Source organism: Barbus barbus (genome assembly GCF_936440315.1).
Source record: "Barbus barbus genome assembly, chromosome: 12".
NCBI classification, from domain to species: domain Eukaryota; kingdom Metazoa; phylum Chordata; class Actinopteri; order Cypriniformes; family Cyprinidae; genus Barbus; species Barbus barbus.
The window spans coordinates 30267881-30294057 of record NC_136740.1 but is presented as its reverse complement, the minus strand read 5'-3'; the positions used below and the strand labels follow the sequence as shown (position 1 = coordinate 30294057).

The following is a 26177-nucleotide window of genomic DNA, read 5'->3' as shown; positions in this document are numbered from 1 at the left end:
ATGTATTTATAATAGAAACCTTTTGAAACATTGTCTTTTAACGTCACTTTTGATTCATTTAATGTGTCCTTGTTGAAAAAAAATGTCTTATTGACCCCAAACTTTTGAATGGTAGTGTGCTGTATGTACTTATATATTTGAAGGTCTACATGAAACTGTAAAGAAATACAAGAATGCTTTTTGTTGTGGAAATGTATTTAAGTTTCTACAGTTTTCAAGAACAGGGCAAATTCTCTGAAATACTAATTAAGTATAATAATGAAGTACAATTACTCAAGTTCTTTAAACCCTGTGGAGTCTAGAGGACACGATGAAAAGATAAAGAGTTTAATTCTATATGCGGCTGATCGCAATCCAATTTATATTTCCGTTACTCAATAACAGAGTGTTCTGAAACACTCCCAACGATCTCATTAGGATGTCACTGTGAGCTGCTGACAGTAGCAGAGTGGCTCAACTTACAGTCGACGGTGACCTTGACGCGGCGCGTGTCTGGCGGCGCCACACCGTTGTTGGTGATGCATTCAAATTCCTCCGCTTGATGCCGCTTGATTTCTGTGATTTCCAGAAACTCACCTTCGCTCATGAGACCATCTGTGAAGACAAAAGACGAGAGGGTGACTGAATACTGGCGCCGTGGCGCACAATGTCATACGTGAGTGTAATTGGGTTGGCATGTGTTCCAGAAGCAGCAGCATTGTTCCAGACTGTCATGTTAAACAAAAAAAGGCCCGAGGACACGGCAGCAGAGACCACGGGAATGACTCTCCTTATTCATCATGTAGCGGATGCTCTTTATCCGAACCGACTTTCGGTCGGCGCACCACAAGGGACGGTCCTGCTGGAGTAACCGGCTGTTGAATGTCTTGCCCTGGAGCGCAATGGTGGCACGGGAATTCAGTGATCTTTAACCACTTCACCACCTCCTCTAACATGACTAAACCATTTAATCACTTTTAAATTTCACCTAAGTGTATTTCAACAGTGTTCAAGGTGAAGTTTGTAATTTCTAAACCACTAGTTGCACTGAATGGAACTGTAATCTCTCTCTATATATACAGTGGGTGCATAATTATTAGGCAAGTTGATATTCTGATCATATTTGTTTTTCCAAGCATTCTATTTATCAATTCCAAACCACATCAATCTTAATAACTACTATTCATTTTGTATTTATTCATTTATAAGTGATATATAATTGTCCATGAAGGCTGGAAGTGAAAAACTCCTTATATTCAGGTGTGCATAATTATTAGGCAGGTTTCCTTTTACATATGAATTGAGCCAAAAAAGAGATTTAACTCAGACTGAAAGTAAAAAATTATTAAATGCTCATGAGAAGGATGCAATACTAATGCAATACTAGAATTTGCAAAGTTAAAGCATTACCATTAACTGCAAAAGTATTAAGAAATAAGGTGAAGAATTAGGTGTGAAACCATCAGGAACCATGATTAAATACAAAAATAATATTAGTTATTTAAATTGATGTGATTTGGAATTGGTAAAATATGCTTGGGAAAAAATTAATTATCAGAATATCAACTTGCCTTACTATACATAAATAAAATCTGCCTAGCAACCATTTAGAACTTAGAAAACTGTTTAGCAACTAAGAAAACTGCTTAGCAACTGCATAGCAACTACGGACTTTCTTGGAAGCAACATCCAAGCAACCACTCAAAAACTTTTGCAATAGATGACCAAACATTTATATTTAATATAAACCTTATATTTACTTTTCTTCACATTATTTAGTAAACACTTTTACACTTTCTATCTACATTATATGCTTTACCTCTAAGCAACACCCAGGCAGCTTTTTAGTAACCACTCAAAACACCTTAGCAACAGCCTTGCATCCACTTAGAACACCTTAGCAACCATCTAGCAACTTCCTAGCAACAACATATTAGCAACTACTCAAAACACCTTAGCAACAGCCTATAAACCAGTTAGAACTTTGACAACTGCCTAGCAACTCCCTAGTAACAACTCAGAACCTAGCAACCACTCAAAACACCTTAGCAACAGCCTTGCAACCACTTCAACATCAACATCATAGGAAATACTCAAAACACCTTAGCAACAACCTACAAACCAGTTAGAACTTTGACAACTGCCTAGCAACTCCCTAGTAACAACTCGGAACCTAGGAACCACTCAAAACATCTTAGCAACAGCCTATAAACCAGTTAAAACGTTAACAACTGCCATGCAACTGCCTAACAACTCCCTAGCAACAATTTAGAACCTAACAACATCCAAGCAACCACTCGAAACCCCTTAGCAGCAGCCTTGCAACCACTTAGAACATTTTAGTAAACACTCCCTAGCAAAATCATTTTAGCCACTGTTTAAAACACCTTAGCAGCAGCTTACATACCAGTTAGAACTTCTTAGCAAATGCTTAGCAACTCCCTAGCAACAACTCAGAACCTAGAAACCACTCAATATTGATCAAAATCCCTATGAATAAATCAGTCAAAGTGACTTATGAATGAAGAACATAAATTAGTAACCACCTAGCAACTACTTGGAACATCTTAGCAACCACCTTGCAACAATTTAGAACACCTTAGCAACCACCTAGCAAACATGCTGAACAGAAGATTGTCTATCTGCATTCTCTTTCTAAGCATTGCCCTAGCAACATCCTATCAACCAATCAAAATACCTTAGCAACAATTTAGAGCCTAGCAAACACTCTTTGCAACAGTCACAGTGAACAATCAAAATCATTCTGGATAAAGTAAGTCACAAATAGACTTACAAATGAAGCACATCACTTACATCACACCATAGCAACCACCTAGCAACTACTTAGAACACCTTAACAACCACCTAGCAACTACTTACCAATCACATTGAACAGAAGACAGTCTTTGTCTATCTACTGCATATGCCTTCTAATTCTAAGCATTGCCCTAGCAACAAACCAAACACCTTAGCAACCACCTAGCAACTACCTACAACACCTTAGCAACCACCTAGTGATGTCTTAATCACATTGAATGGAAGATTGTCTTTCGGTCTATCTATATGCGTTTTCTTTGGAACTGCTTAGCAACAAGTCAGACTACATTAGCAAATGTGCACCAAACCCTTCAAAATAACCACTACCTGCACACAAAACCACAGCAAGAGCCTATATTAAGGCTGCTGTCAAACGGCACAGGCCTTATATAACCTTCACACTTCACATCTCTCCTCAAACTACATTTATATAACCTTCAGACTTCAAACTCAAATTCATACAATGAACTTTCCTTTCCTAGTTATGTTTGCAGTTCTGTTTGGTGCTTCCAGTGGAGCAGAAACCACATACTTCACCTTGAATAAAAATTAATTTCAACAGAATAAAATTTATTTATTTAACAAGAGCGGAGGCGAGTGACAAACGGTCCACGGAATAAACTGAAAGGCTTTGATAAGAAACTCAAGTCTGCGTCGCTCTCAGATAAACATCACAGAACGTGTGTTGGGGAATGCATCAGTGAGCTTTATTTACCGGCCATTGTGAACTACAAAAAGACTGTCTCGCACCTCTAAGGCACTTCTTTCCCTTTAGCGAGAAGGAACAGACAACAACACAAATCTGTAGTAACAAGGACAAGGGTGGATTTGCCTCTGTGTGATGAAAGTGGCTGTTATTAGTGCAACAATGACAGCAAGAACAGATACATATGGAAGCTTTTTTCTGCCACAGAATAAAAAATAAAAAAGGGAACTGCGACTTTTTATCTCAAAAATCTTTTGTATTGCAATTGCGAGTTTATGTCTTGCAATTCTGACTTTTTTCTCACAGTTAGATCAGTTAGACTTTTTATCTCACAGTGTGAGATATAAATTCATAATTGTGTGAAAAACTCACAACTGCATGAAAAAAGTCAGAATTGGGAGATATTAACTCACAATTGTTGGGATAAATGTCAGAATTATGAGGCAAACTCGATTGTGAGAAAAGTCAGAACCGCTGGAAATAAACTTGCAATTACGATAAAAGTCAAAATTGTACGTTTACATCTCACAATTCAGACATAACTTCTCACAATTCCAAGTTTATATATCGCAATTCTAGCATAACTCACAATTCTGACTTTTCTTTTTAGAACTCTTGTGAGAAAAAATTGTGAGAAAAAAAATCTGAATTGTGAGAAGGTTGGAATGAACATATGTTTTATCCCGTGTTGGAAAAGGGCTTCTATAGATTCACGCTAGCTTTCTCGTGCAACCATTTTCATCTCTAACAGTCAGAACAGTTAGGCACACAAAAATCTCAGTGTCTACCAGAATAATCCACTTCTTAGTAGATCTCTCTGGCTTCAGCCAGTGGAGAGATGGAAAACACAAAGGCAACACCTTTTAATGCACAACCGCCGGGACTTTATTCCACAAATTCGGCACCTTTTCTAATTGAAGATTATTCCGGAGGATTATTAGCACAGCTACTGAACTGGAGAGGATTATTTGCAGCTGCCGACGCCACCGACCGAGCACACGCTAGGGTTTACAGCAATGTTATTCACTCATTCCATTAACGTAATACATATTGTTCCCCCGTGACATCTTCGGCAGCCCACTGGGGGGGGGGATCATCTTATCCTGACAAAGAGGGCTTACAGGTAAAGAGACTGGTACGTCTTGCATGCTTCGAGATGAGATGCTTACTAAGTAGACGCTATTTGTATTTATATCTCACAGTTGTGACAAGCGCATTCCCTTGTGGCCAGATGCATTTGAGCTCTGCTGCAGCTGGAAAATGTCACTGACAAAATCAGCTTTAGAAACACTTAGAATGTCTGGATGGAATCAAATCAAAGAGGGATGCCTACTAGATCTAAAAAAAAAACACAGGGTCATGGGGTCACGTATCTATCTATCTATCTATCTATCTATCTATCTATCTATCTATCTATCTATCTATCTATCTATCTATCTATCTATCTATCTATCTATCTATCTATATCTATCTATCTAATTAATTGACTTGCTTTATTTAAAAAATGACAGTTATATGAATTTCTTGGAATTTGTTGGTTACATCTCAATTTAAATTCCGCAATTCAACTGGAATTTAACCCTATAAAGCCTGACATATGAAACATAAGTTAAAAAATCTGGTTATTGAACCTTTAGACAAATATAATATATTTACGGCTATGATATACTGGGAATAATTTGGTCAAAAAATGGCCTATATATATATCTGAATAAGGTCTATTGCATTTTACATATATCTATATAAATAAATAAATATATATATATATATATATATATATGGCTTTATGGTTATGATTTACTGGGAATATAGTTACAAAAAATATATATATTTTATTCAGAGGCCCAAACTGAGCAAAAATATGCACTTTAATGCAGATGCTGATATTTATACACCAAAACAAAAAAAACAAACAAAAAACAACAGCAACAAAACAATGAGATCTTTATAACAGTATGGCAGACCATTACATGAAATAGCATACAATTCAGCTGTCACTCAATATCGGCAATAAGGGTTTTTAGCAACATTCTACCAGGTTGATCATTTAGATGCCTTAGAAATTTGCATATCAAATCTACAGGGTTAAAAGGCATTCTCCATTCAAATGTGAGTCTCATAATGCAGCTATATTTCAGAAATCACATTAGAGAGGGTTTATGCTGCACAAAGGTACTCAGTGTTCACAGGAATCAACCTTCATCCTGTTAGGATTATATCTACATTCTATGAGATGCGAATAAATCGGTTGTGAGGCTCAGAAAAAAGCTTCACTAGTCAAATGATTCTGCTTCTGCGGTCACCTTGCATGACATTGTAACCAGCTGTCTGTCCATGTGGACATTAACATGAGCATCTATGTGTCTTTGTGGGATTTATTTGATATATTATTCATCTAAATGCTCATGTCGCAGCCTGGATCTGCTAGTTAACATGTACTGGACAGAATGTGTGTGGGTGGTCGGTCTAATGAATGAAACTGACCCGTCGAACGCATGATTAATGCCGGTTTCAATCCATATGGACGTGCATGTGAGCCGTAAGCCGGTCACTCAGAGGCACCGACGGAGTGGGCGTGTCACCTGTCAATGGCGCGTCAGGTGTGTGATTGTGATGTCATCAAACCCTGTCTGCTTCCCTACAGTGTGATGTACAGGTCCAGATGGCTTTGTGTTTCTTTGGCCGAATCTACACGCCCAATTTCTCATCCGGCTGCTGGCAACCAATAGCTCCACTGCAGTGACTCGCGCTGAATAACAATGTGGCTCTTTCTGTCTCGCTTTACGCCCCTCTCTTTATTTCTGCCGTGCCGGTGGGTTATGAGGTGCAGAGGAAGTGCTGAGTGGGGAAAAGCGCAGACCGAAAGATCTGCAGACAAGCTATGACTACAATTATATGCAGAGTAGGAGAAATTTTATATCATGATAATGGTATATGTCACAGTGTGGTTATTTTTGCTGAGATTTCAATGGAAAAAAATAATATATGCAATATGATACATTATTTATTTATATTTTACATCTATATTTTTTGATTTTTTAAATCTCTTTTAGTTTGTATTTAATGGACCCAAACCAATAGATTGGATTATTCATAATTAAAACTAAAGACTCAAAGCAGCATTTCATAGCAAAGAAATATAACTAGATCACCTTGATCAGTGTTAACTAAAAAAAGTCCAATATGTTAAATTGCCAATATAAATTGCCATATTGCCAAGACTGCCTTAATGTGTAATTGTAAGTTTAAATGCTTACACATCTCAACATTACATCCCCATACACTCATGTGACACATAATCACTGTGCCTAAAAATGATTTTTAAACTTTGCTTTTAAAAGAATACCATTAAATTGAAAAAAATGTGGAAAAGGCTGTACATATACATATACAGTACAGTTGTGCAACATTTTTTATGCAGCATGTCCAAACAAAATTAAGTGGGAAAATTTCACGAAAACCTGGTCACATTTCACCCCCCAAATTAAAAAAATAAATCTATGAATAATTTATGAATTTTGCATAAATAAAATAAGTAAAATATAAAGATTTTTTTGTTTTGCTTTTAAAACTTTTTTTGCATTTTTATGAAAAAGTATGCATATTTCCATAATATTTAACATATATATATATATATATATATATATATATATATATATATATATATATATATATATATATATATATATATATATATTTTACATTTATATTTTATTTTATTATATTTTATTTATATCTATTTTTATTTTGAACTTGACGGAAACAAACCAATCTATTGGATTATTCATAACAACTGCCTCAAAGCAGTCAGACATATATTATACACATACAAAAATATACAGTAAAAATATAATATATAAAAATATATATATATATTTAAGGTCATAGGTTTGATTCCCAAGAAATGCATCGCCTGATAAAATGTGTATCCCAAATGCACTGTCCTTTCTGGTATGGCAAATGCATTGCATGTTCTCAACATTAATCGTAAGCCTTCATGAAATTCTTCAGAGCCTTCCCTTGATAATTTTAAGTGGTCACTGGACGGATTTGAGATGCATGTGAATACCAGGCGTAAAAGACGATGTGCTCGGCTGACCATTTGTGACCGGATCACTTGAATGTGTACAATAAGCACACAGATATAGTGAGTGTACACTACATGGACACGCTAGAGTTTAGTATCTGAGCTCAGCTGCTCCATTCATGTGACGCTGGTCCGTTTCCAGGCAGAGGGACTCTTGAGTTGATTTCAAAGGACTAAGGATCAATTGAAAAATAAATGACAGTAAATGATGATCCCCACCGTCCTGTAATCATATTGTGAAAAGATTAAATAAAAATGCCCTCTCTCCTGTTATGCATTTCATCATGACCCTCGAAATGAATGCAGCTAATATCAACGATAATGAAAGTTATAAATTGTATGTTAATGATAACCGTGATTATTAATATTGCGGCAGAACGATAATGGTGACAAAGATGATGATGATGGCACATGTTGACAATTATCACCCTGGTTGTGGCTGTAATTATCTATAATGAAATCTGAGCTGTAAATTACCAAGACTATGTTCATAATTGCATACTACTCTTACTGTTTCTCCAGTATACTGTATACAGTATGCACATTTTATACATGAGATACCGATCAGAACAACCAGAATATGCTTTGTTTTAAAATAACTTATTTGATTAAAAGCATTTGGAAAATGGCATTCAAATACATGCATGTTAAAACACAATCAAGTAATGTATGTGGGAAAATCTCATGAAAACTTTAACTATTAAAAATAAGCATAAATTTGAACAAAGTGAAAGAAAAAGTGATGTGGCCAAATCTCATGAAAACTTTTTTTCACCACAAAATCATAAGGAACAAAATAAGAAATTAAATTTTGCATAAATTAAATATAAAAAATATTTTGCAAAAAAAATTAAATTATGTATATATATTTCAACCAAAAAAATCTAAAAATGAAATGAAATAAAATAAATTTCACATTTGGTCACATTTCACTACAAAAAAAATATTAATTTACATTTTGTATAAATAAAATATATACAAAAACAAATATTTTGCATAAAGAAATGCATAAACAAAGCATATTTTAGGACCACTGAGAGACATATTTCACCTATTTCCACCAAAAATAAATTTTCAGAATACACTAAGCTGTGTAAACAGTATCCCACAATGCAATGTGTTTAACCTGACCTTCATTTACAGTATAACATAAACAAAAATGACTGCAGTAATACTCACATCTGAAGTCCTTCCAGGTGACGGACGGCTCCGGTCTGCCCACCGCCAGGCAAAAAAGATTCACATCATCGCCTTCATTCACAGATTTATCCTGCGAGATGTTCACTATCCGGGCCGGCACTGCAAAAGAGACGTTTTAATTATGCTTAATAATAACAGAGTGAATATATTACATCTTAACTGATGTCAAAAATCAACCATAGTTTAGCCGAATAAATTTGCTGGAGACAGGTTGTTTGTTTCAGGGGTTATAAATGATTCCAATCAGCTGTTTTGGCCTAAATTCCCAAAGCAGAGGGCAATGCATAATGCCGGCCGGATAATGAGCCGGCCCTTGAATTTAAATAGCCTATGATCAGAGCTTTAATGAAGATGGCCACAAATTTGGCCTGCGAGGCATTCTCAAGCAGTCCATTTTTCAGGTTTCTAACAGGGCGAAATACTTCCGACGATAAACTTAAGACTGGAACCAAAGCAGATCCATTGCTGTTGGAGGAGTGACTGGGGGGTGTAATTATTTTTGCTCATATCGCACTAAGACTAAAATTGAGGGCACAATGGTATCGAGCAAATATGGTCATCTGTCTGCAAAGCTCCGTGCGGCAGATAAAAGCCTGTGTTTGGCGAGATGCTTCTGGCCTGCCGGTTGGCCAACAACGTACTCCAGATGCATTTTGAAAACGCTTCCCCTCCTTTTCGTACTTCTTTGATATTTTAAATCTTGTGCAACAGGAGAATGCACCGTGCAAGGCGCCATATACATAACAATTGACAACTTTCAGCCGGCGGGGTTGGAGTAAAGGGAGGGATGCGGGCAATCCATCAGCGGATCGGTCTGCTGCCAATAAATCATGTCAGGCAGGATCGCAGGACCTCTTACTCATGTTGACGTGACAGTCGGCACGGCCCGTGTCCCACCCCGCGCCGCCACTCAACTAAAGGCCTTCTGGAAGATTACTGAGCATAACCACCCCTCGGATCCTGATCACATCTGTGTCAGCCCCTCTTGTTTCTTTGGTACCGGCATTCGAGGAAATGTACATTTGTGCAATTGTTTCGCCTGAGTTCCATGGCAGAAAGAAGAACGTCATGGCACATGTTGACAATTATCACCCTGTTGTGAACGTAATTGTAAATCACTAAGACTACATTCATAACTGCATGCTACTCCTACTGTTTCTGCAGTATGAAGGACTGTGTACAGTATGCACTTTTTATGCATTAAAAGCGACTGCATTGCATTTTTATGCTTTGGTACCACAGAAGCATGTGGTATACGACCAGAACACATATTGTTTTTAACAGAATATTGTTTGATCAAAAAAAAACAAAAAACGTTGGAAATATATAATGGAATATAGGTGCACAACATTACATAATGAATCATGTCCAGACAAAATGAAGTGATGTATGGGCAAATCTCATGAAAACCTGGTCACATCTCACCACAAATTCAAAATAAAAATTAGAGATGATATTTGCATAAAAAAAAAATAAAAACAGTAATTGTGACTTTATATATTATCTGAATTTGGACTTTATTTCTTGCGATTTTGAGTTAACTTTTTTCACAATTCTGATTTTTTTCCTCATGGTTGTGAATCTATGCTATCAAGTTTTTTTTTAAATAAATAATTTTTTTATTCAGCAAGTATGCATTAAATTGATCAAAAGTGACAGTAAAGACATTTAGAATGTTACAGACAATTTCTATTTCAAATTATATTTGAAATTCTATATATATATATTTTTATCTTTCTGTTCTTAAAATAATCCTGAAAAAATGCAGAAATCACAGATTCCAGAAAAATGTGAAATCAGCATATTAGATTTATTTTGAAGGATCATGTGACACTGAAGACTGGAGTAATGATGCTGAAAATACAGCTTTGATCACAGAAATAAATTACATTTTACAATATATTCAAACAGAAAACATTTATTTTAAATTGTAATAAAATCTCAGATTTTTACAGTATTTTGATGAAATAAATGCAGCCTTGGTGAGCAGAAAACATTTTTAAAATCTTACTGATGCCAAACTTTTAAATAGTAGTTCATATACAGTATATCTCACAATTCTGACTTTGTCACAATTTTACAATATAATGTCATATTGTGAGATTTAAATTCACGTTACAAGATATAAATGTTTTTTTGTGAGATATAAAGTCATATTGTGGGATATGAAGTCAGAATTGCAAACCATATACAGTAATATGCCAGAACTGTAAGATTTAAAGTTGGCAACATTGGCTAATGGCAACTTTTTTTCTATTTCTACAGGCAATTCTGATCACAACATTTAACCACATTACTTATTACTTATTTTTCTGGACAACTGAAATGGGATGAAACTTGTTTTAGAAACCATTCATATTTTAGGGGCTGTAGCCCCTATTGCATTTGCATGTTTTCTTTATTATTGCAATTATTTTTGTGTTCATTAGCTAGTTTTAAGCGGCAGGCAGATGGACTTACCCTGAACAATGAGGTAGACGTGGGCTGTACGGGGCTGGTTTCTGGCCTGGAAGCTGCATGTGTAGGGTCCCTCATCTGCCACCATCACTTGCTCAATCTTAATGGAGAAGTCGCTGTTGTTGTTGTTCACCAGGGAGACGCGGGAGTCCAGGGACCACTTATCTGTGCCCGTAAATAAGATGTTGGAGCGGTTCAACCACGCCTTGTGAGTGACCTCCTCGTCTATCTTGCATCTAAGAAAGAGAGGAGATTGAAAAGAACAAGTTTGTGGCAGGTACAATTGACTCGTTTGAGAGCATTTATTCAACTTGACGTGAATAAAAACAAGGTTGTGAGGGGCAGACGTGTGTTAATGTTCACAAATCACATTCCCCCCCCCCCATTTCTATCACTCAAAGCCTTGTTTTCAATTGTTTTAAATAACAAACGTCTACAGTTTAACTTCCAGATGCAATTACTGTGATGTTATTGAATGAGTGCTAGTATGAAACGCTGCATGAAACTTTCTGTGTGAATGTTTCTTTCATAATAATCGTTACAACAAGGTCAAAACATGCAGTATACAACCAGAACACACTGTTTTTAAAAGAATTTAGTTTGATCAAAAAATTTGTTAAATGCCAGACATCATTTACATGCAACATGTCCAAAAAAAATAAAAATAAATATATATATATATATATATTTTATATAAATAAATAAATAAATATATATATTAAACAAAGCTTTTTTTAACAATGACACCAAAATAAAATGTTGTTCACATTTCACCACAAAATCAGACAAAATAATATAAATAAATAATATAGTGCCTTGCGAAAGTATTCATACCCCTTATTTTTTTTCGCGTTTTATGTTGCTGCCTTATGTTAAACTGCTTTAAATTACTTTTTTTTCCACATCAATGTACACTCCATACACTATAATGGTAAAGCAAAAAAAAAAAAAGGTTTTTAACATTTTTGCAAATTTATTAAAAATAAAAAACTTACATGATTCCATTGCATAAGTACTCATACCTTTATCTGGGACAGTTGGAATTTAGCTCAGGATCATTCATATTGCTTGTAGGTGTTACTAGACTTTGAGTGAAGGTAACCTGTGGCAAATTCAATTGAATGGGTATGATTTGGAAAGGCACACACGTCTTAATAAAAGGTCCAACAGCTGATAATGCATATCAGAGCAAAAACCAAGCCCTGGGGTCAAAAGAACAGTCTGTATTGCTCAGAAACAGGTTTGCGTCAAGCCACACATCTGAGGAAGAGTTCAGAAAAAAATTCAGCTTCATTAAAGGGTCACAGAAGCATGTAGTCTCTGTTACCCTTAATGGAAGAAGTTTGAAAAAAACAGGATTCTTCTTAGAGCTGGCCTCCTGGCCAAACTGAGCAACTGATGGAGAAGGGCTTTGGTTAGAGTGGTGACCAAGAACCTGATGGTCACTCTAGTTGAGCTATAATATTTTTCATATTAATAATGTTTCTGTATTTATTTTACATCTAAAAGTCCTCCCAAATCCCATTTATAACTTTTCTTAAGCATGAAAACAGAATTATTTTTTAAAACTATCGTTTTCATAATGCATGCACCAAAACGTTAAATATTCTAGGTATTTTGTGAAAAAAATATCACAGCACTATCACACTGCTTATTCAAATTATTCATTCATCCATATTATTTTTCGGTATTTACTTTACATTTATTCCCCAATATAACTTTTCTTACACATGAAAACTGAATCAAACATTTTTAAAACCATGTTTTCTTAATGAATGCGATAGAGGGTTAAATATCATTCTAGGTACATTTCAATAATTAAAAAAGTTTAAATATCACAGCACTCACTCACATCCCTTTAAATTACGAGTAACTCTCTCAAATAAAATAATAATAACGACAACTAAATAATGTCTGTCATTAGCCTCGGGCTATTAAATGATTAAAAATGCATGGTTGCCACATTTTAGCTATAATTACTAAAGTTCTATCATAAAAAAAATGCTTGATTGTCTGATGTTTCCTAAAACTTTAGCTGTTATGTTTTCAAATTATATTACACTTAGATCGTAAAAAAAAAAAAATGCCAACATAAGCATAGAGGGTTGATTCAGTTAGGTGTTCTCTCTCATATAAATATATTTGCAGACTTCAGTGGGGTCTATAAATACATTGATTTCAGTGGTGCAGAGATCAATGTTCACTGGACAAGAGGCTCTAAACATGTCATTCTGGGTCCTGACTGGATGCTGTGCTCCACTGGGAGTCTATGAGAGCATCAGGAGCATGATTTGTTTATTGGACAGTGAGGCTTGCATTGAATTATTTTCATCCTGAGAAGTCTAAAAGCTTCTCTATACAACCATTGATTGTTCCAAATGGAACGTTGCAAAAACTGGCAGTGATATGGATGACTGACAGTGTTTGAAATTAAAAACACTCCCGAGTCTGGAGATGCAGTTAGTTGAAGTCTGTCTCAACACATTCGGGTCACTGCTCATAATCTTATCTTTTGCCCGCTGGCTTTTGTAAATAATGCAAAAATGCAATTCAGAGCTTCGTCAGTTATTTGCATCAAGTATCGTTTAGTTTAAGAAGCAGCAACACTGAAGACAGCAAAATAAATAAAAAAGACTGAAGAAAAAACATTGCCATATAATAATTGACAACTTCACATGTTATTGAATCAGACCACATACTGTAAGGCCCATCGGTCGAGTGATATGCATTAACCACAGTTGACCTCTAGATGCCACTGTTCTGTTCTGATCTTAAATGTAGAAGTCGTGACACATTTAAGGCTTAAATATCACTCACATTCATGTCAGCTTTGACTTTCAGCGTATCAAACTGTGATCTCACATCAATTCCCATTCCTGGTGCAGTTGTGTGGAATAATAATATGGTGCTTTTGAGAATATGAACCCCTGACAGCAGGTTCAGGAGTTCAATTGCTGGCTGATAGACTGAAACCAAGTCATTTCTGCCTGGAAACTGACTAACAATAAAACTAGAGAGAGTGAAATTAAAATGTAAAAAATGCACTCTCCAGCGAGTGAGCATGACAAGAGCAGTAGGCCTGGGCGATATGACCGTATATTTATATATATATATATATATATATATATATATATATGTATATTGATATCAGTAGCAGGACTGCCTTGCATTATTTAAATATGACAGCGATATATATAAAAACAGAATATATCAAAATAAAGGTACATGTCCCAAACGACTCAAGACGAGGAATAATGCAGTATAAATGGGTAATTGTTAGACACAAGCAAAAGCTTGGCAGTATTATTTTAATATTATTTACATACTCTTTTAATATTTTTTATATTTCGCAACTTTGTTTCTCATATGTCTTTATATTTAACACTTTATTTCTCATAGTTGTGACTTAATTTGTCACAATATGGCTTAATATTTAACGATGTGTCTTGACAGTATCACACAAACACCACTTTATCATAATGATGGTGTAATTTACCACAATGTGTCTATATATCATAAATGAAACTTTGTTTCTCGTAATTGTGACTAAATATCTCACATTCGCCACTTTATCTCATAGATGTGACTTCATTTCTCACGTCTTCATATTTCACAATTTCCACTCTATTTCTCATAATTATGACTTAATATCTCACAATGTGTCTCTATATCTCATAATTGCCACTTTATTTCTTACAGTTGTCTTATCTCACAATGTTTTTATTTCTCACAGCTGTCACTTTATCAAAGTTGACTTAATTTCTTCCAGTGCATCTTTATATCTCACAACGGTCACTATATTTAGGGGCCAATCCCGAAGGGCTGTAGCCCCTATTGTATCTGTATGTGTTCTTTATTATTATTATTTTTGGCCCATGGGAGTCTATGGCAGCCCTATGAAGGGAACATAGGAAAATGATGAAAATTGGCACGCTTGTAGAGATGGCCATGAATAGTGATCTGACCTACTTTGGGGTCTCTAGGACAAACTCTATAGCGCCACCATCAGTTCAAAAAGTCAACATTGAAATGGAAATAGCCCCTGAACCCCTTGTTCTAGAAAAATGAAACTTAGTACACCTGATTACTCTTTTCATGATGATCCCATTCAATAGCTTACATTAAGACTCCACCCATTACAGTAGCGGCCATTTTGAAAAGTACAGTATTCTGTCTTGTCGCTACTAATCCTTCAAAATTAATTCAATTCTTCCCAAAATTGGCTCAGATGAGTTTTGGACAATCTGTGTCTATGGATTCCTTGGGTCATGCCGAATCAGAGGATGTCAATTTTGCCAGGATTGGCTGAACCACATGTCTGCCATTTTGAAATTTGTCATAAATTGCAATATCTTTTGAATCATTTGACATAACTGCACAAACATTGGTAGGGATCATGAGCACAATGTTCTGGAGGTACCCTGGAAGAATGAATACAGCGCCACCTACTGTTCCAGAGATATCATGATTCGTGCAAAAATGCTTATAACTTTTGAAAATGTTGTCCAAAATTTGTAATTTTTATGTCGTTTTGTTCCCTGGGTTATGCTGATTCTGACTCATTTGTCATTTTCCATGAATGTATCTGTCAGCCATATGGAAGTAAATGAAAAATAGTTTTATTGCTGCTCTTCCTACAAATTTTGTTAAATTTTGTCCAAAATCTGATCATACGATCTTTGGACCGAGCCGCACATAAATGACTGAACAGATTTTTGATATCCATTACCGTTCCTGAGAACTACTTCGGCAAACTAGAACGTGCCTGTGCTTGTTGATTTATGTTAGTTAGCTTAGCATGCTAACTGATTGCCATTCGTTCTGTGGCTTCTCAGCTATCAGGTTAACCGTAAGCTACATTAGTATTAAATTAGCTTAGCATGCGAATCTGTCTAAAATGCTATTTCACGCTTTTGTGAGCTCAATTCTCACACTGAAACCTCTCTTCAGTAATCTTGCGAACAAGCATGAGCGACTAGCTCAATGTGTTACACCACGGATCCTGCATGCTACATGTCGTGGGTTCGCCACTCAGTGTGACGCATGCCCAGACCGCAAGAGGTACTGCGGCAAGGAATGATGCAGAAGTTGCTTCTGTTGCAGGGTCTGTGCCTTTCCAAGGATGATCTCATGTCAGTCTATTTAAAAATATGACAGTGCATTTAAGTACAAATTCATTCCTTTTAATTGATTCTCAGGTCAACTTCTGATCTTCGGCATCTGTGTATAATCCCATCTCCCCAGTGGTGTAACAGGATCAGCAATAGGTGCGTGACCGGGAGGTTGTGGTTTTGAATCCCGTGTGGTACAACTTTATATAACTGTGTAATTTTATGTCACTTGGAGCCAATTGCTGCAGTTGTACCTTCAACAACTCAAGTCTCTGTAAAATTAAATGCACAGTGTATGATGTGCATTCTGTGTGAAAAAAAGGTTAAAACTTTGAATATTTTCTACAAATTCAATGTGTAGCAAGTGTTTAACCATGGGAACTTTGCAATGCTTAAAATTTTCCAAATTAAAATCCAAATATGTGAATCGTTATTCGGAGCCAAGCATCGCAGGTGCATAGGCACCTATTGTATCTGTTGATTTTATTATTATTAATATTATTAGGGGCCAAGCACTGAAGGGGAAGGGGAGGGAAAGGGCAGTCGAGAGGGGAAGGGAGGTGGAAAGGGGAAGGGGTCTAGAGAGGGGAAAGGGCGGTAGTTAAATGCAGAGTGCAAATTCCGAGTATGGGTCACCATATTTGGCCACACGTCACTTCACCACCCATTGACCTCGGTGCGCAAGTCTGGTCTCAAGTTGAGCAACCTTTGAAGACAAGAAGTTTGTTTGCCATTAACACTGAATGGCAAACTCATGAATCTATAATTAAGCTGGGGAGTTTGTCACCCCTTGTGTACTTAAATCACAATCACACAGTCACATTGGTTCAGAGTCAAAAAGGTTCACAGTCATATGGCTTCACTTTCACAGGTTCACAGTCGCAAAGGTTCACAGTTGCGCACGTTTCATGTTCCTTTTGCTCAATTGGTAGAGTGTTTTGTTAGCAATGCAAAAGTCATGGCTTTGATCCCAGGAAACATATGTTCTGACAAATAAAAGTGGATAACTTGGATATGCTCTAAACTGATTTGAGTAAAAACATCTGCCAAATGCAGAAATGTTAAAGGATTATTTGTAAGTTGGTTTACAGTTATCACTAGGGGTCAAGCAACAAAAGCTGCAGTAGTGCCATTGTTGTATTTAAGCTATTTATAGAAGTCACGGAACCCTTAGACAGGCTTTGCCCCAGAATTGCTGCTTGCAGCTATATTTCTCTTTGTTTCTCATAATTGTGATTTATTATCTCACAAAGTGTCTTTATACAGGTATGTCACAATTACAAGTTTATTTGTTGTAATCGAGAGTTTATAATTGTTACTTTATGTAATTGTGTAATGTGTAACTGTGACTTTATGCCACACAAATTTTTATTTCTATTTCACATTTTATATTACAATTACATGTTTTATTAGTTAATTTTGTGAGCCCCCCCCCCCTAAGCAGAAGATCAACAGTTCATTCCAAGCAGTTAAAAGAGTGTTTTTAAATCACACGACAGAAGGATGCAGGTGCGCTGTGAAATCACCTCAAAATGACGCTTTCTCCTTCCAGCACGGTAATGTTGTCGGGCAAGTGTCCGAACTCGGCCGCCTGAGCACCGGTGGGCCCTGCCAAAGAAAACGAGAGGAGAGACAGTGAGCATACAGCAGTTATTCCAGCAACAGAAGGTCCACTCCATCCCAGAGTCCCCCGGGCGGCACGGCGCCGGCTACTGAGCACCTCATTGATCCTGGTCAGGCAGGATTTGTTTTTGTGGTTTTGCTTAGTTATTTGCAAGAAGAGAATAATACGATCGCAAAACGACAGCATGGAGCCGTCAGCGCTGACCGTCAGCGGGCTTGAATAATGATTGGGCCCTGCCCCGCACGCCGCCTGGCCGTGCACTCGTCGAACAGACCTGATAATGAGCCCGGGGAAGAGGATTCGCACGGAAGCAGCAGAGCGTGAAATGAAGGAACCGCCACTGCAATGGGAACGAACACACACACACTCACTCGTGCATGAGCGCTGTCGCTTGTGTACAAACACATACACGTGCGTTTTCATATGCACAAATTAAACTACACACTGGGATACGAACAAACTGGGACATTAGAGGAAATGTGAATTTGCTTGGGCTGTTTGCAGGTGGCACCAACAACGTCAAATTCCTTTTAAGTTTTCAAACGCCATTCTTGTTCTTTTCTATTCAGGGTGTGAAAAATATGCTCCAATTTCCTCTGCAAACAGAGATTAGCGTGCTATCGGTGCTGTCTCAGCGTGTCTCCGTTGCTAGCCACGTCAACGCTGCCAAATGCCAGCGTGGCACCGTCTTCCAGTCCTGCTCATAATCCCTGTCCTTAATATCTGCTGGCCAATATTGGGTCGTCCTGCCTTCGAGGTTTAATATACGAGACACAAGTGCAGTCAAGTGTTAAGAAGCACCCGGAAGGTCTTGGTGTTCAATGTGCAATGCGAAGCCAGTGAACCGACGGCTTGCCAAGTGTGATTGGACAGAGAGGAAGACAAAAGGAGACATGCGGCATGCGATGGCCAAGCACTGGGCTTTTTTAATTTGAGACGGAGCAATGGCGGAGGCACCAAATTGCACTGAGTAATGAAAAGAAGCATGGGCTGCATTGTCATGCGCATCATGGTATCATACACAAATTGCATGAAGCTGCTTTGCATTTTCTGCTGAAGTGACCAGCAATGACATTGCCAAATTAAGTTTTCTCGACTTGGTGGTGAACAAGGGCACGGACTGATTTAAATCAGAGTAATTGCTTAATCATCTTTCATTATTTTCATTATTAATCATTCTTTTTAAAGACAAGTGCTTTAGTTTGGTCTGTGCAGCTAGTATGATTTCTGCAGTACGCAGTATTTAGGCCGTGCACGCAATTTCACTACATACAATCTACATTAGTATTAGCGTTAAAAATGGTGCTTGATATTGCAGTAGAAATGGAGGTTTAAAGGAACAGTTCACCAAAAAATTTTCATTGGCTGAGAATGCACTCACCCCAAAAGACATCCAAGATGTAGATGAGTTTCTTCATCAGATTTGGGGAAGTGTAGAATTCCGTCACTTGCTCACCAATAGATCCTCTGTGGTGAATGGGTGCCGTCAGAATGAGAATCCAAACAGCTGATAAAAACATCACAATAATTCACACTACTCCAGTCCATAAATTAACATTTTGTGAAGCCAAAAGAGTCCATAATCTATAAATTGTTTTCTCCAGTGAAAAAGACATCTCATTTCAATCAAGAGAGAAATATGCACAGATCAAACACCGATTACAAGCCAGAACAGCTCTAAATAAATTTGTGTGTGGATTTTGATGTGAGAGGAAAACAGGAGATGGACTTTTTCACTACAGGAAGCGTTATTATGGATTATAGACTCATATTTTGGCCAGAAGCAACCATTTAAAGTTAAAATGTGTTTCTTTGTTTCTCACAAGCACGCAGCTTTTGGCTTCACAAGACATGAATTGATGGACTGGAGTGGTGTGGATTACTTGTGGATTATTGTGATGTTTTTATCAGCTGTTTGGACTCTCATTCTGACGGCACCCATTCACTGCAGAGGATCCATTGATGAGCAAGTGATGCAATGCTACATTTCCCCAAATCTGTTCTAATCAAGAAACAAACTCAACTACAACTTGAATGGACTGTCGGTGAGTAAATTTTCATGAAAGTTTCCCAAAATGTTTTTTGGGGTGAACTATTCGTAAATTGAGAGCATTGCATCATGGAATATATTGCATGCAATGCATACGCATACAGACATTCAGCATACTGTGCACAATATATATACTACAGTACTCAAACATATATTAGTATGCATTGCAAACAGCCTATGAGTGGCACTTAAAAAAATTTAAAATAATTAACTGAAAAATGTAAAAAAAATGTAAAAATGTTTTTCTTGACTGACAGACATAGCTATATACAAATCAAAATGCTAATTTAATTCAAATATAAAGATATGGTTAGACGCAAACAAAAAACATTTTCTATATTGCATTAGCCAATTGATTTTCTATATCTACTTGCCAATCGAGTAAAAAAAGCCAGAAAAGATAAACGCTGATGGAGCATTTGGGCTCAAGACACACTTTGCATTACATTAAACTAAATAAAATGAATCACAGATAATATCCCTGGCTCTCGTAAATTGAAAAATTGCTAATTTATTCCATCAGAGAACACTAATGTACACTGCTGTATCTTACAGAGCGACAAACCTAACATGACCTTTTGTTTCAAGTGTGATGGTTGCTTTTTAAAAATCTTCTTCACAGCCAAAAATTAAGACATTTAAATGCAAAATAACCATATCTATTTCTAAGATGACCAAACTCGCTAAAATTAAACATGCAACTCGATGATGTTTGGTAGCAGCAAAGTAGATATACTGCATTTTCCATCACAAATTAAAACAACCAAAACAGCATTCAATACATAGTATTCACTGTGCAGGTTGCAGTTAATGGCACGCAACATTTCTGAAATTCTCTGGCCTAAAAGCACATTAAGTTGCTATGCACTTCAAGGACATATTTTCCTCCTATACTCTCAGAAAAGCCAAGGTTCCTTCTACTGTTGCGTTTTGTTCGCGATGTATGAAACAACCTTGTAGACGTCCTGACAAATAACAGCACACTTCAATGAAACGAGCATTAAACTTAAAGCATTGAGGGTTATTTTTCTCGTTTTACTCATTTCCGTTTCTTCTCTTCACACGCACCCACACACACTGGAACACTTTGCATCAAACAGATGATGCATGCACAAGGTACAGTCCCAATGCATTATGGGGAAGGTTATAAAATAGAGGGGGTTATTCCCTATTCCCTTTTCAATTCTTATCTTCACAGCTCAATTGGCACCTCAGATTTTAATACCTGGCAGGTTCTGCTCCCCAGCCTGGCGTTTTATATCTCTAGCTGGGTCAACACTCACACGCCGCATGCACAAATACGCTTGATTATGAAGTGCTCCGTGCTATTTTCGCTCTGTTGTGCAAACCACATCGGTCTTTTCCCAGGGTGTTCCCTGCAGAAATGAGACGACGGACCAGATTTGCTTACTGGGATAAAAGAATATTTGGGGGCAGCGAGGAATCCAACCTAGATTAACATATTACAGGCAGAAAAATGTAATGAAAATGAAGTTAAAATCACATTAACTTGTGGTCTAAGATCTAAAATCACCATAAAAACGAGGGTCTTTAAAAAGTCTGTGTAAATGTACCAGATATGTACAACGCAGTATAAAAACCACTCTAGATTTAACCATAGTACACATGCAAGCAGATCATGAATGTGCTACAGGATTCACATCAGAGTTTCACCATCTCAGAGCTGTCAAAACTCAATCTAGATCCCTATGGACCAGAGGCAGTGTGTGAAAACAGCCGTGAAAGATTCAGTACAAAGTCACCATCTCTCATAGAGTGGCTGTCTGATTGACATATAAAACAAACAGATCAAAGTTTGATGCATTTTCCGCATTCTTTTTGAGGGCCTATGTCGAATTTTCTGAAGGATTGTAGAATTTTTGTTTTTTAAATATACATATAATATGTCTACATAGCGTTAATTTAATAAATGTTTAAAGGGGTCATCGAATGCCCATTTTCCACAAGTCAATATGATTCTTTAGGGTCTTAATGAAAAGTCTATAACATACTTTGGTTAAATCAATTTCAAACACCTCAATCAATTAATCAGAGACGTTCTTGTCTTCCCCTGCACTGGAGTCGACACAATGGCGGACAGCTCTCAGCTCACTCAGGGCGGGTCTAAGGTAAGATGTCCTTGTCAATCAACTATCGTGGGAGGGGCCTGTACAGAACTACATCATTCTGACAGGGCTCTCAGAACAGCCTGATTTGAGAAAGGGGATTTTAAAATAGGAATAAAAAAAAAAAAACAACTGGGTGGATTTTATCATTATAGGATGGATGTGCACACATACTTCCAACACACATTTATGTTCAAACAACTGGAAAAGTGAATTTTGCATCTGATGACCCTTTTAAGAAGAAAATGATGACTGATTCTGCCTCTTGCCCAATATTTTCATTTTCAGTGTGAAGAATGAACCAAGATAATATTTCAACTGCATGTTTAAACTTTTGTTTTTGATTAGACTGAAAAAGGATTTTTAAAAAAATAATAATTTAAAACAAAATGCAAAATATTGTATTAACACGATAATGCATAGTGACAATAAAGTGATTTGGTTTGAATTTTACGGCAGTGCAAACAAAGAACGATATGAACGATTATGAACAATAGGTCTAACTAAACTGAAACTGAAAGTCACAATACAAAACAAGATTAAAAAACTAGCAAAGTGTCAACAATACAGCAAGCATGGAGCCACAGGAGCCGAAGCAGCATGAAAAGGCAGTTTTCATAGTAGCAGCTACTTTCTCCAGATCATTAACACCATGTTGCAGCTCTGGCGTTCATTCAGCAGCACTTACATTTCATCTCTTGGTCCAACAACTCAAAGCTCTCTTTAGCTCTGTCCTTCAAAGTTAAATGTCTTCCTAAAGCATCTAGAGACACCCTCGGCATCCTTTAACTGTTCACTGGGCCTAAAACAGATGCATCATTTACTGCGTTCGGAGCTTCGCCTCACAGAGGCTCTGGGGCTTGATTCCCTGAGACCTGTGGGACATTAATTCAAACATGATTTGTATCCCCTTGACTTTTACATGCTCTCGTTTGTAATTGCACTTGCTTCTGGCGCAAAGTTATTAACAAAAGCGAGCTTGAGTTCGATGGCGGAGAGCCGCGGTGCCTTTGTACTGCACATCTATTGCTCGCTGCCCTTGATCATCAAATAAACACTGAAACTTTTGAAAGCCAAACCATCACGAATGCTGAGGATTGAGGGAAAATAATAAACGTGTGACAATAACCTGCTGAAAACAGTCTCGGGGGGAGAAGTAGGAAGAAATTACTATATTTTTCCCCATGATTGCCAGTTTTAATATTACATGAGGCTGGGATGGGTGATATAACCAAAATTGTACATTATGGTAACGATTTCGAACACTGAAAAAAAAAGAAATAACTATGAATTGAATAAACTAAAAGTGAATATATAAAATATGTGTTTGTATATATTTAATATGTAAAATAGGTAATTTATTAAAATATGTAAATAAATAAATACTGTTACAAATACAAAGTACTTCATGATTATTTTTTGTTTTTATTTTTATACATATATCTATTTAGTGCATCATCCAAGAGAAAATATACAAAATATGTAGATTTGTATTAACAAATTAGTACATTTATTTATTTACAAATGCAAAGAACTTCATCTTATTTATTTATTTTTTTTCATTTGTTTTTTATTTTTATACCTATTTAAAACCACATGGGGATATCTATTTATCTATATTAAATAAGATATATCTATTTAGAGCATTGTAATATATCAAATTGATCTCATTTGATAATTTTTTGTTTATTTTTATTTTTATAGATAATAAATAGATATGTGGACATACCTATTTCTATTTTGTGAATTATCCAAAAGAGAATATGTCATGTATATTAAAATATATAAATAAATAAACTTTACAAATTAATTAATCTCATTTGAATACTTTCATTTTTGTTCAATTTTATACATGATTAAGACGACATGGAAATATCTATTTAGCAAATCATCCAATATAAAAAGAGAACATATAAAGTATGTAAATGTTTGTTAAAATAAATAATAACTTTAAAAATGAAAGTAAATAATCTCATTGATGACATCTTCACTGTTCTTTTATTATTTTTTTATTTTATTAATATAAAATTGTTAATTTAAATTTTTTTTGTGAATTTCTGCAGCCACTGAATTGCAATACTACAGTTGACCACTAGTCAATGATGTGGCCTGGCAGTCATATGGACAAAGACCACAAAAAACTGCTAAAGGGAAGACAGTGGATGAAGAAGAGAAGTGGGCGGCACACCGCAACCAATTAAATATTTACAGAGGCGCTTCCTTCTGACACCTTTATGATGAAGAGAGCCAGCCCAGAATTATCAGATGGCTGGAGCAGATTAAATATTAACTGGCAGATAGATCCGTTTTTTCCACGTCTGATCCCATTAACTCTGACTGAGCCGCATGAAGCCCCTATATGCTCTCAGTCGAGTTCAGAGCGCGGCTTCATACCTGCCATTTGGCCACCTGTCACATCTACAGCACCGCGGCGCACTGACTTCAACCACCTGGTCACCGTTTACTCAAGAACAAGACGGATCGCTCAAAATTTCACATGAGAAGAGATTTGAGCTTCCTTATTGAAAAGACCGGCATGTTAGCATCATTACCCACTTAACTAGATGAAAGGAACAGTTCAGTCAAAACTTTAGTCTTTATTTACAGCAGAGCAGAAGATTTTCAGTGAAAAATTACTATTTTGTGTTTGTTCCACAAATAAAGCTATCATAAGACTTCAGTATGGATGACATTTGAATTTATTTTCTTGTTCAATAAGTGATAAATGTCAGATATTACAACATATGGCCTATACGATATACAGTCCTTTTTAAATAGAAAATAAAAACACTGAAAATTAAAATAGTTTGTATGCTGAAAGTGAAATTTAAGCATAATGAAATGATTACGAAAAGTATAAAAAAATTCCTAAATCTGATTCAAAATACAACATGCTTAATGCTGAAAATATAATTACAATTTCATAATCTTCTGCTTTGGTTTTAATCTATACTGCTGTGCTGTCTATGTAAAGTAGTGCTAAATATATCTTAAAATATGCAGAAATATATGCATATAAATATTAATAAAAAATATCCATATTAGCTCTTATGCTCACCAAGCCTGCATTTATTTGATTAAAAATACAGCAAAAATACAGTAATATTATAAATATTATGATAATTCAAAATAATTGTTTTCTATATTGTAAAATGTTATTTACTCCTGTGATCAAAGTTGCATTTTCAGCATCATTACACAATTTTTCAGAAATCTGATTTGCTGATGTAATAACATTTATTATTATTATTATCAGTGTTGTGACAACAGCTGTGCAGTTTCATGTTTTTGTGGAAACCATCATATATTTTTATTTTTCAAGTTCAAAAGTAAAGCATTTATTTGAGAAATATATATTTATAAAAAAAATTGATATTAAAATATATTATGAAGTCCTTACTGTAAATTTTGATCAATATAATGCACCATTGCCAAAACATATTCATTTCTTAAAAAAAAAAAAAAAAATCTAAATGAAAGATAATGCTACTGACCCCAAACATTTGAACAGTTGTATAAAAAAAACCCTAATAATAATAATAAAAAAAGTATCCATTTAAGCAGCAAAAAAATTTTTTTGACCAGCTAGTGACCACCTAGACCAGCACTGCACAGCATGAACCAGCAAAAACAGGAATACCTGCTGATCTAAGGGAACTTGCGGCTGTGTAAAGTATGCTAAAGAGGCTGAGGGTTTCATGGACTGAATATGTTTAAACGGATCATTAATTCCACTTAGTTCACATTGCCTATTGACTTAGCTGGTGTCGTGAGATACAGATTTAACTTCATTTGCAAACAGATTAAGGGATTTTGTACCTCATTTTACACATGCTTTTGTATTGATTACACATGTAGCCTATACCAGCCTATATGGTGCGTAAACCCGCCACGCTTTCCTACAAAACACGTCACACAGCGTAATGCATGCTTCTATTACCTGATGCTGATGTTTTCAATCTGTTCATGTAATGTTTACATACTGCTCAGTTCTCCGCATGTAATTCCCTCTCCACATCT

At 36.1% G+C, this 26177-nt stretch overlaps 1 protein-coding gene across 1 annotated transcript in view; it reads right to left on the bottom strand.

The window, feature by feature from the left end:
* The window catches only part of LOC306878587 (igLON family member 5-like), a gene marked incomplete at its 5' end in the record, with an annotated part of 39442 nt that extends 18119 nt beyond the window's left edge, over positions 1-21323 (bottom strand). Inside the window, 5 exons of the mRNA XM_079431009.1 lie at positions 463-594; positions 8769-8888; positions 11250-11482; positions 17884-17965; positions 21257-21323. Of these exons, the coding sequence (XP_079287135.1) occupies positions 463-594; positions 8769-8888; positions 11250-11482; positions 17884-17965; positions 21257-21323 (634 nt within the window). The remainder of the gene's footprint in view (positions 1-462; positions 595-8768; positions 8889-11249; positions 11483-17883; positions 17966-21256) is intronic.
* Positions 21324-26177: the final 4854 nt, after the last annotated feature.